The sequence below is a fragment of the Nannospalax galili genome, unplaced genomic scaffold (assembly GCF_000622305.1).
Source record: "Nannospalax galili isolate Female #2095 unplaced genomic scaffold, S.galili_v1.0 scaffold984, whole genome shotgun sequence".
NCBI classification, from domain to species: domain Eukaryota; kingdom Metazoa; phylum Chordata; class Mammalia; order Rodentia; family Spalacidae; genus Nannospalax; species Nannospalax galili.
In genome coordinates this window covers 89,568-102,376 of record NW_008350493.1, presented here as the reverse complement: position 1 = coordinate 102,376, position 12,809 = coordinate 89,568, and the positions used below count along the sequence as shown (strand labels likewise).

General features: G+C 37.6%; 1 protein-coding gene across 2 annotated transcripts in view; it reads right to left on the bottom strand.

Moving 5' to 3' along the window:
* The window catches only part of Phkb (phosphorylase kinase regulatory subunit beta), a gene marked incomplete at its 5' end in the record, with an annotated part of 127,328 nt that overhangs the window by 37,554 nt on the left and 76,965 nt on the right, over positions 1-12,809 (bottom strand). For both annotated transcript variants that reach the window (XM_017801859.1, XM_017801858.1), the window contains 4 exon segments: positions 531-588; positions 2,705-2,786; positions 4,186-4,348; positions 4,435-4,496. In XM_017801859.1, coding sequence (XP_017657348.1) covers positions 531-588; positions 2,705-2,786; positions 4,186-4,348; positions 4,435-4,496 — 365 coding nt within the window.

Here is a 12,809-nt window from a genome sequence, read left to right as displayed (position 1 = left end):
TCATTTAAAACACATACTCTGATGTTTGATATTTGTTAGATTCTGCTAATAAGGTATCAAAAGGCAGAGTCATGTATTTAGGTGTACCCTCCTAACTGTGAATTTAAGCATCTTAATTATGACTCTTTCTACTAAAATGATGAGAGAATTAACTTTCATTATTTTTGTTTGTGATTAAATGGTCTTTCATGGCCTTCTAGGACAATAGAACAGGTTTTCTAAACATAAAGTAGAACTTAAAGCACCTTGTTGGGATAGAAAGGTACAGAGTAGAAAAGAGTCATTGCATGATTCCAGGGAGGAGTCTCCTGACCCAACCCCTGGGGAAGGTTTTATTCCCAGACATTTTTCTTTTGTGTCTTGTGACATGGGAACATCCTGAGAAAGTATACAGACAAAATGTTATAACCTTAAAGTTTAAAAGTAAGAATGAGGATGAATAACATCTTTAAAACTGAATTGTTATCTTTAAGCTACTGAATACGGCGATATAAAAAAGAAAACACAGTGACGAGAAAACCAGTACAAACCAGAGCTTTCTGCTGCCAGCTCTTCTGTACACTCTTTCAATGTGGTCAGAAACAGCACCTAGACATCGGACAGGAAAGTCTTTGTTGAAAAATAGTTTTTAACTCAATGTACAACATTTATTCCTCCTTAAAAAAAGCAAAATGTTCATTTTGTTCTGATCTGACTAGTTTTGGTATGTAACCCAAATATGAAGCATGTGTTCCCAACACTTTTATTGCTTAGTCTAAATATATGACTTGGTACACATTTCTTGAAATTCAATTGTTTTCTTAATATGTAATCTAAACTTTTAAACAAATACAGATGCTATTTTAACTTTTTACAGAAAACAGAATATACTAAACTAATTAGTAACTCAACAAGTACAGTAGACAAGGATAATGATGCTTCTTCATTTACTTGTTCAATGAAGTTTTACGGAGGCCCTGTTAAGTTTTCTATGGGGCTATGATCACCCCCAACACTATACTAGAGGTCAGAATATCTCTGGGCTTCACATTTTAGCCACTGTTTACATGTGGCCTGAATTTTTAACTGTTTTTTGTCAATAAGTAAACAATGTGACAGAATAGGGCATCAAAAAGTAAGAATATGGAACAAGAAACAAGATCTTTACTACTTTCCTCTCAACTTATTTTTATAGCCTTAAATTAGATAAAATTATATCCAGATTCTGTAAATATCTGTTAGTCTTAATTTATCACAAAGTATCACAGAAAATATTTAAAAGCTGGGCCTAATGGTACAAGTCTGTATTCCTAGCTACTAGGGAGGCTGAGGTTAGAGGATTGCAAGGGCAAGGCTTGCCTGGGTCACAGAATGGGTTGAAGGCTAGCATGGATAACTTAGTGAGATTCTGTCTCAGAACAAAATGTCAAAACAAAGCTGTGAATATAGCTCAGTGCAGAGTGCTTCCCTAGAAACATAAGGCTCCAGGTTCAATCCCCAGTACTGCAAAAATAAAAACAAAAAATCAAATTTAAAGTCTTTCAGATATCCAAGCAAAAGATGAATATTTCCAAGTTTTAAAAAATTATTTAAAAATAACTCCCAGCAACAAATACTAAAAACAAGTAAACAAACATAAACCCCCAAGATAATTCTCAACTTTTTATTGTAAAATATGTTATATAATTTAAAAATTTAAAACATTATTAAACTAATCATTCTAAATCTATGTTCCTAGTAAAATGTTTAATTCTTTTTTAAAGTTTAACTTATAAAAATTTTACTTCTTTTTGGTTTAACTAAAGTTTAAATGTCAATGACTATCCTTAATATAATTAAGATTCTGCTTATACTGAGTTTTAAGATTAATTAGAAACATGAAGAATTTGTCTGAAATCTACTTAATAATACTCAAGAAGCATAATTACTACAATAATGCAAAAATGAAGACTTCATTTGAATAACTATTTTTACTTCATTACCAGAACCATAAATATTACTATTACACTGGTGTTTAGGACATTTGAATTTTAACCAAATCAACACATACTTCTGAAAAGAGTGTTTCCAGATAAGCTAAAAAAATCTGAATGGCTAGAAATTAAATACTTGGGGTATGTTGTATATTGCTCTGTATTATAAAATACTGTAAACAGATTATGATGTAGAAGTGAAGGATTTCTTACAGTAATGACCTGACATACAAATATGGATTTCAGGGTAAACTGAGTTTCCTCCTCAATGTAGAATGGGCACAGACAAGATTAGAAGCAACTTATTTTGATTAACTATCTTCAGAGCAAAATTCTATTAAGTTCCATGTTCCTTCCAAACAGCTACTGAAAAAAAGGAAGAAGCCAATTTTCATAAACATTCAATATTATTCTTGAAAAATTGCATGAAATAAAACTGGAACCAGAAATGTCAATAAACAGCTATGGAAGGATCAGAAGTTAGCAGTCATGGATGGAATCCAGGCACTAATACTGGACAAGCAACAGAGAAACAACAAAGCACTGCTGCTTGCAAAATGGAAGCCATTTAGGAGTTCCTGCATCAGTCTAGTCCACTGTAGGGGTGAATCAACACTTCCCATTTAAAGGGGGGAGGAGGGGTCTGATGGATTAATTGTAACAGTCAGTAGGAATTTTTATGTATAGCTGATAGATGTTCAGATTACACAGATTGTATTATGAAAAATGTTCTCCTGGTCATATACTCTTACCTTCCATTGTGATGAAGTTAGGGCCTTCTCTTTTGAGCAGTATACCCAGCAGGATGGTTTGGCTAGCAAGACAATTGCAGTCCTGAAAGCATCAATCAGCATAAAGAGCTGTGATGAAATGAATGTGAATACCCATAGAAGCTAACTAATAACAAAAGCACATGATGCAGAGTGTGAATATTCTGTTATGAAATTGAGGAAAGATAAAATGTTACCGATATAATAAATACAATATGACATATAGACCTGTTTGCCTTAGCTACCTTGTAGCAGAGAGCAGACAAGCTGGCTTCTGGGTTTAGTAATATTTAATGATCTTTTCCAGTAAAAAAGATAAGAAATGGATGGACTCCAAGCATTAATACTGATTCTGCTACTACGTGAGACTTGGCCAAATCACTCTCTTTTTTATTTTACTTCTTTATAAATGGGATGCCACATTGCTGTCAACTTCTATGGAGAAATGCATGACAGAAGGAACATATACAGAATATGAAATATGTTTATATTTCAGTGAATTGTGCTGTGTCCTTTATAACTGTTACATCATATTTAAGCTTACATGGTATGCTGGATAGCTTTAGTGTCAACCTGACACACCTGGGTTGAGGGAGCCTCAATTAGGCAATTTCCTCCATTGGACTAGCCTGTGGCCATGTCTATGGGGCATCTTCTTGATTATTGTGTGATGTGGGAGGGCCCAGTACACTGTGGGTGGTGCCACCCCTGGGCAGGTGGGCCTGTGTTGCATAAGAAAGCAGGCTGAGCAGGAGTCAGGGGAGCAAGCCAGTAAGCAGTGTTCCCTCCACGGCCTGTGCTCCAGCTCCTGCCTCCAGGTTCCTACCCTGAGTTCCTACCTTGGGCTCCCTGATGAACTGTGACCCAGGAGATGTAAGATAAAACAAACCCTTTCCTCCCCAAGTTGGGTCAGAGTATTTTGTCACAGCAATGGAGAGACAAATTAGAACACATGGATTAGTAACAAGGACTCATCATGCCTGGTAAGGTAAGTCTACATACTCAAATCTGCATGGTCTGAACAAAATCCAGTGTTTACAGTTGTAGTAAAATTTCATTTTTTAAAATATGTGAATGATCTCAGAAAATATCAATAAGCTGCCAAAACCCTCATATTGCAGTCAGAAGAATGCCTTCTTCAGTGACAAAGCAGTCGGACCCAAACTTTAGGGTAGGAGAGATGTGGATGAAACACGGAGGGAGGGCCAGATATCATTGACTTGATGCCTCTAATGTTTCATATGACACATTCCTATCCAAGAAAATTGTATTCATCTGACTCTTTAACACCTCCAGGCTGGTTTCAGGCCCAAAGGACAACTTCTGACTGACTGTCCTGGGCACAGACAAGGCACCCACTTACTTGTCTGCTTCCTTCTGAGAGGACACAAACATACACGATCTGACAGGGGGTTCCTGTTCTGGAAACTTCTTAGGGCTGGTGGGGATTCCATTTTCCTTACATTCAACTTTTGAAGAATTTCGTGGGTGGATTTGTCTTTCCATTCAGTAACGGTGATATCTGGCTGATGTTTCAGTTCAGGAGCATCTGCGGTGCTGCTCTGTCGCTTGACTTTTGAATGTTTGGGAACCTCTAGTTCTTCAAAGCTCTTAAATTCTGGAAGCCTGAAAATTACAAGAAAAATATTGCAGATCTCCCGCTTTTCTAATGTAACAAGAATGCAAAAACTTAGTAACTTAAGGGTACCTACTTTTCCGTGTCACTGATTCGAAGGAAGTCAAGCTGCTCTACCACTGCTCCAGATATTAGTGTCTGAAATGTGAAGGTTCAGAACTTTTATATTCATGTAGCTATACTTTATGTTCATACTTTTCTATAAGTAATACTTTAAAAAGTTTATTTAAGAAATACAATTCTGAGGCTGGGTATGGTGGCGCACCCCTTTAATCCCAGCACTCGGGAGGCAGAGGCAGGCAGATCTCTGTGAGTTCGAGGCCAGCCTGGTCTACATAGTGAGTTCCAGGACAGCTGGGGCTACAGAGAGACCCTGTTTAAAAAAAAAGAGAGACAAAAAGAAAAAAAGAAATGTAATTCTGAAGTAACGTCAAGAGAGAGAATTCTAAAACCGGAAAGATCTCAACATATAACAAAATAAAACAGAATAAAAACACCTATAAATAGACTACATCTGTTCTAGCTTGTGTCTCCATTGCTGTGACAAAACACTCTGACCAGTACCAAGTTGGGGAGGAAAGGTTTTATTTGTCTTACATCTTCCGGGTCACAGTTCATCACTGACGGAGCCCAAGGTAGGAACTCAGGGCAGGAGCCTGGAGGCAGGAGCTGAATGGACATTCTGTTCTTAGAATTATAGGCATTTATTTATTTGTTTGTTTGTTTGTTTATTTATATATTATTTATTACAGTACTAAGGATTGAACCCAGAGTCTTGTGCCTGCTAGGCAAGTGTTGCATCACCGATAATTTAAACTCCCATCCTTATAGGCATCTATTTTAATGTAGGAACTAAAACAATTCAGTGCTTATTGAAATTTGAAAAAAAGAAGTACTCAAATTGTTTTAGGAAAAGACAACAGAAAATTACACTTTGGATCCTGCTACGGTAATATACTTCAGGGCCATCCAATGATGCACTCGCCAACTCTCCATTTTTCAGGACTGTGAAGGTTATGATCATCAGAGTTAGTGTTTCTCTGCATTCTGGTACATGGTAACCCATATTTAGTCATTTTGTATTGCATTACATCTCAATTTTAAATTGGGCATGAACAAAATCTACAAAATCTTTGGTTCTTTGAAATGGACCTTATAGATATGTACTAGATAATAAACTATATACATGCTGGATAATGGTAAGTGCCAAGTAAAAAAATAAATGCTAAGTAGAAACAAGAGAGAAGTAGGGGAAAGGGTGCTAGAGCAGAGGAGTAGGAGTAGGCAGGTTAGTCATTCTATGCAAGTGATATGAGAAAACCTGTCTAAGAAGATGATGTGTAATCAGACACCAAAGGTAGGACTGCACTCAACCATATGAATCTTAAGGAAGAATGTTCAGGTTGAAGTAAGACTATCAAGTGCAGAAGGTCTAGGGTGGGAGCATGCTTGATGAGTTTTAGAAGTAATAAAGAAGGTAATACCGTGGTTGAAACAGAGTGGGTGGGGGACGTCACAGGAGATGGGGTCATAGATACAGACCTAGGTGTAGAACGTACTGACTACACAATCTGCGGGACCTTGGTTTCCTTTTCTTCTTTGGTGAGAAAGTACGTCATTGGAGGCTTACAATCAGTGACACAACTAAGTGCCAATGACAAGTGGAGCATGAAGGAGCAAACTGTCCTCAGTAAGGATTCAGATGACAGAAAAACAAAACAAAACCCAGTGAGGCTTGATGGCACCTGTGTCACAGTGTCAGGGCTGGAGGTAATGGTCAGCTTCTGGACATTTTCTGAAGGTACAGACAACAGGATTTAGCAAGTGATTATGATGTAGGACATGAGAAAGTCAATAACTACTTTTTTATATAACTCTTTTTTTATTTATGTTTTGTGTGTATATCATACAGAACATCCCAAACAATCTTATTCATCTATATACCCACTTCCCAAGTGGCACCCTCCCATAGCCCTTAATTCTTAAGCCTGGTAACTAATAATGAAAGCATAACAATAATTATTATTTAATATTTTTCATTTATACTATAAAGGTGAATACCATTTTATATTCTATTTCTCCTCAAAAAGTAAATATTGAAGTTAGCTGGATAATGCTAAATCCTATTAACACTCTAGAGATTTCCCAAAGTTTAAAAAAATTCAGTTGTTAGTAGAGGATCTTAAATTAATTTTTAAAAAACACACTTAAATTAATTTAATAGGCTAATGCTAGCTCTATGATAATTATATAACTTAACATAATTATATAATTGTCAAATGCAATACAAAATGTATCCTGTTCAACCACAATTATATCTCACGAAGTCTTTGTTGTAGGATGGCTTCTTTTCTTCTGGCAAAATGCAATCCTATCTTGGTTTGAGTAGAGATATTTTGGTCTGGTAGCCATGGTAACTCTACTGAGCAGGACACTGCAGAGATAACTGTGTCTAAAGTAAAGGAGCTGTTAACATTCTCTGATAGTAGGGAGGGGAGGATCCCAGGACCCTCATCTGGGATTCTAGCCATACTTCCTCCCGCACTCCCCCAGCTGCAAGGATTCTGGGGGATGCTAGAGTATACAAGGAGTGGAAGGCTGGCTGAGAAGCAGACTCTTTGATGCAGTTGTTATGGGTCACCCATGCTCCTGTAAGTAACTGCTTATCTAAGTAACTGCTTTGTAACTAAGCCCAATAAACTCACTGGTTTGCCAAGTTGGACTTGGGTGAAATCATTACTTTGATCTGTTGTTCATTTTTTCATGCCTTACCAGGAAAATTTAATACAAGTGTCCTTTTCAAGTCAACTTCCTACATACAGTTGATCTCTTCAATATTTTCCCTACATGGCTTTCTTTTTTTCATGGGGTTCCCCACCAGCATAAATCCCAGAGACCTTTTTGTATCTTATTTACTACTCTATCCTTAGTGCCTAGATTAAGAGCAATAAATATTTATTGAATTAGTGAACCAATATTTACATATTTCTCAATAAGAACAGAAGTGAGCAGAGTTCGAGGACTGCAAAGATGAGTAAAGCTTAGCCTCAAAGAGTTTACAAACCACAGAGAAGCAGACACACAAAGTAGCTACATGCTAAATGAAAAACAAGGAGCTAGGTGTGTTGGTACATGCCTGCAATCCCACATTTGAGAGGCTGAGGAAGGATTGTGAGTTTGAGATCAGCCTCAAGAGAACAAAAACAAAAAGCAAGTAAACAAAAAAGTTGTGCTAAAAGTTGGAATAAAATGCTATAGAAGCACACAGGAAGAAAAATTTGTGAAGAGGAGGCATAAATCCTGGAGGCTTCCCTGGAGGAGGAGACATTGACCTAAGCTACAAATTTAAGGTATGATTTAGATGGAAGGAAAAGAATAATAATGTAATTGTAAAACACTGTGGTAAGCACTATACCTTAGACTATAGTACCATACCATAGACAGAAGGAAGAGATAGAGCCTTCAATTCTGGAGAGGGGAGCTTCAGACTTACAGGTTTTATTTTGGGGTAGGGTAAGTTCCACACCATGTAATCTAGCCTGGCCTAGATTCAATGTTGCCATAGTCCAGAGGCAGCAACAGTGATGAGGGCAGAGGTTCCCCTCATTTGAGGCCTGAGTACTCTCAAAGTCACAGAAGGCCCTGCTAAGTGCTTTGTCTTCAGGGGAGACTGATCTAACAGAGAATGGTTGTATACCAATGTGAATGTGATTAGCATCTCTGAAATATACATTTAAAAATAGTTTAGGATGCTAGATGGTATACTGGCAGGCAGATTTCTATGAGATTGAGGCCAGCCTGGTCTACATAGTGAATCCTAACCACTGGGGCTACAGGGTGAACCTATCTGAAAACAGCAACAACAACAAGTAACAACAACAAAGAGGGTTAGGGTAGCATACTGTGCAATTCTACCAAGTAGCTCTCCTCCTCTCTTTCCCTACCTGGCCTTAGTTTTCGTGGTGCTTTCCCAGTAGAATAAATCCCAGATGTCAGAGATCTTGTGTCTTATTCACTACTATACTTTCACTCTGTAGAGTAGGAGCTCAGTAATAATACATGTATTTTAAAAGATGGCAAAGTACATCTTAAAATACATACTATCTTTCAAAATGTTGTTGACATTTGGGTGCCTAAGGTTTGCAAGCCTAAGAGAGACAGCTATATAGTCATACGCCATATAATGAGGTTTCAATCAAAATTAGAGAGCATGGACAGTGAGAGAAGAGGAGGGATAAATAATGCCTAGCTAGTCTTAAAAACCCAGAGGGAACCATATTAGTCCACAATGATTGTCTCTTAAGATTGTAATGGAGGGACTGGACAGACTGCTCAGCAGTTAGGAACACCTGCTGCTCTTGCAGAGGACCTGGGTTTGGCTCCCATCACCCCACAACAGTAGTTAAAAACCATCTGTAGATTTTGGGAAAGCAGCAGCACCAGATCCAAGATGGCAGCCACCAGGAGGCTGATGAAGGAGCTTTAAGAGATCTGCAAATGTGGAATGAAAAACTGTAAAATCCAGGTTGATGAAGTTAATTTATTGATGTAGCAAGGGTTTATTGTTCCTGGTAACCCTCCATATGATAAGGGAGCCTTCAGAATTGAAATAAATTTTCCAGCAGAGTATCCATTCAAACCACAGGATCACATTTAAAATGAAGATCTACCACCCTAACATTGATGAAAAGGGGCAGGTTTGCCTGCCAGTAATTAGTGCTTAAAACTGGAAGACAGTGACCAAGACTGACCAAGTAATCCAGTCCCTCATAGCACTGGTGAAAGATCTAAAGCCTGAGCACCCACACTGGGCTGACCTAGCTGAAGAATACTCAGAGGACTATAAAAATTTTGTAAGAACACTGAAGAGTTTAGAAATATGGGGAAAACGACCTGTGGACTAAAATCTGCTGTGAATGATTCCACCTAGTGTGAGCAGAGACCCCAAGCGGTGCATTCAGACACCCGCACACAGGACTCTGTGGAAATGACACATGCCACCACCTGGAATTTGCTTGTGACAGTTACTAATGTTCTACAGTTTTCTTAATCAAAAGTGGTCTAGGTAGCCTGTAAGGAAAGGATTAAAATTTTCAGATGTTCTAGTTCTGAAAAAACAAAAAACCATTTGTAACTTCAATCTCAGAGGATCTGACATGGTCTTCTAACCTTTGCAGGCACCAGGCACACACATGGTATTACATACAAACATGCAGGAAAAACACTCATACATATTTAAAAAAAAAGATTGCAATGAAGTTGAAATATTCTTGTTATTTACTTTGTCAAGGCTGTTGTTATAAAATACCCATGTGGCAGGAGGATGTCTGTGAGATCGAGGCCAACCTCTACATAGACCAGCTGGGGCTACAGGGAGACCCTGTCTCAAAAAGACCACCAAAAACATAAAATAAAATAAATAAATAAAGTATCCATGTGTTTGTGGACATGCCGATAAAAACAAACCTACCAAGCTGCCAGTCATATAAAAGTATAGCACATAAAATTAGACATAACACATAACATTTGATAGTGGTAAGTTTGTTATTGGCTCAGATACTATAGTATACTTGTAATCACCATTTTAGACAGATAAAGAGAGTACTCCTAATCATAAACAGTGTGCTGTGTTATGCTGGCAGCAGCCTCACACATCTTATGCTCACCATGTGTCCTAATTGCATCACGAGGCCACATCAAGTAATGGAAATATACCATCAAGATTCTATGATGTTTGTGCAATGACAACATTGCTTAACAATGTAACTGGCTGATGTATCCTCATCATCATGTAATGCATGATTATAGTTACTTTGTTTTTGATGAAATGCTTTTCATTAAAACAGTGAAAGAGGCAAAAAGTAAAAATATGGTGATTAACTTTCATTTGTATTTTTATAAATGTAAAACTCTGAATACGAAAAATAAAACCGTCAATTCTTCTCTAATTTCTGAAGCACAACAATAACAACAAGGAATGAACAGATGCTCAGTTCTGCTGGTTAGCGTAGTGAGGCAAGCCCAGGTGGGGCCACAGGACAACCTTTAGATCTGGTTCTGTCTTTCCAGCTAGTTTATGTGACCCTGGGGATTAAACTCAGGCGGGTGGGTTTGTGCAGCAAGTACATTTATCCACTGAGCAGCTCTGCTGGCCATCCACTTTACTTTTTGCAATAGGATTTCTTGTTAAACCTGGCGCTCACTTATTTGGCTAGGCTGGCTATTAAGTGAGCCCTAGGGATCTACCTGTTCTCTACCCCACCCATTCAGTGCTGAGATTACCCCATGTGTGCCATTATACTCATATTTTATGTGGGGGCTGGGGATCTAGACTCAGGTCTTCATACTTGGGTGGTAATCATTTTACTAAGCCATCTCCTCAATCTTGTTTATGAAATTTCTTTAATCACATATTATTTCAAGTTCTTCTGCATATGGTGGGGACACCTATAACACCATCAGTTATGGTATGCAAATAACACTGGCTGCAGTCTCAATTTCAATGACTAAATATTTTTGAATTTTAAAATACCCTTAAAGTTTCTAATAAAATTCTCCAAGTTGGTATCAACTTTTGTTAGTTTGTTTTTGTTTTTTGAGAAAGGGTCTTATTCTATAGTCCTGGCTGGCTTAGCACTTGCTATGTAGACCAGGCTATCACTGAACTTACCCATTCTTCCTGCCTCTGCCTCTCAAAGGCTTAAGTTATAGGCACACACCACTATTCCCGACTCATTAGCTAATGTCTTAAGCATATTGATCATACTTATTTTAATATACATTTCTGCCAATATCTGGACAAAATTTAGGTCTATTTTAAAAAATATTTTATTTATTATTCTTATTTGTATTTTCTGTGTATGAGTATATTCCCTGCACATATACAAGTGCGTCTGTGCTGCGCAATGCTCACAGAGGTCAGATGAGTGTGTCTGATTCCCTGGAACTGGAGTTATGATGGTTGTTAGCTGTGATGTGGAAGCGTGGAACTGAACTTGGGTCCTCTGCAAGAGCAGCTAATGCTCTTAACCCTGAGTCATCTCTTCAGCCTCCAAATTTAGATCTATTTTTATTGTCTGAGTTTCTTCTTTATTTTCTAATGTTTGATCTTTTCTCATACTTTGCCTGGTAATTTTAAAATGAGAAATACACACTGCAGGCTAAACATGCTGCCACACACAAGTCATATCAGCATTTAAGAGGGGGAGGCAATGATGATTGAGTTTGAAGCCAGTTTGAACTATGAAGTGAGACCTTGCTTCACACAACAATTTAAATCCTCAAACAGACGCTGTACTTGAATTACTACAGACTACTCTGAGGTCTGCGTGGCCTTATTCACTACTCTTTGTGAGGGTTAATTTGTTTCTGTTTTCCCTTTACTCTTAAGGCACAGGCTTTCCAATGGGATCATCGGAAAGCTGGGGTTAAAATCCATCCTTCTTGGTGGGCCATGAACTTTAATTTTTTCTTCTTTGCTATCTAAGACTACAAAATGCCTGCTTTAGTCCCCTTGAAATTATGATCATATTATATAATAAACCACTATGCTATTTTAGGAACTAACATTTTTAGTATAGTCTTTCTACCTAGGAACATGACTTATCCCATCATTTATTCAGATACATCTCTTGTCAAAATTATCTGGGTCTTTTTAAAAAGAAACATAACTTCTCAAATTTCTTATTAGGAGTAGAAAAATATATAGGTTGATCCTGGAATGAATGTGAAGGACAGGTAAGTATAGTATAAAAGCAAGAATACTTTTTTGGCTAATATTATTATCATGTATCTTTTAAATCATAATTTTCCTGAAATGCCACTAAAATGTTGGTATAAAAAACTGTTCAAGGTATCAACTCACAAAAATAAAACTATGTTAGGGCAAAAAGAACATGGAAAAGTCTCTGGACCCTGAGGCATCAGACACTGCTGGGAGTGGAGGGGCAAGAGCTAGAAACAGTAGCCCAACACTTGTTATAGAAAAGGATTAGTTCCAAAAGTTTTTCCCTTCCTTAAATAGCTAAAAGTAAGTATCTACTTCCATCTTCCCAATTTTCCGGATCTAAGAAGTATTTTCTCTGGTTAAAAAATCTGTACACAAGAGAACAAGGCTTTGTACGAAGCTACATAAGGACTAAACAGTAGGTTGAGTAAAACTTCATATGGCTCACAGAGCACTCTGTAGTTTCTGCACTTCATAGGAGAGCTCTGGAGTTCCTGCGCCTCACAGGAGAGTGCTGGCTCCTTCCTTCACCTGCACCCACGACACTGAAGCAAAGTGTTCATTTCTTTTAGTCATAAGATTACATGACCATTTTCTGGAGAAACTAAGAGCCCTGTAGAAAATTCTTCCATATTTGGCCTGTGAGGTTCAAGAGCCTTTGCCACTAGGATATTTTATATAGGGATTCTTTTTTTTTTCACAATTTTATTTATTATTTTTATTTT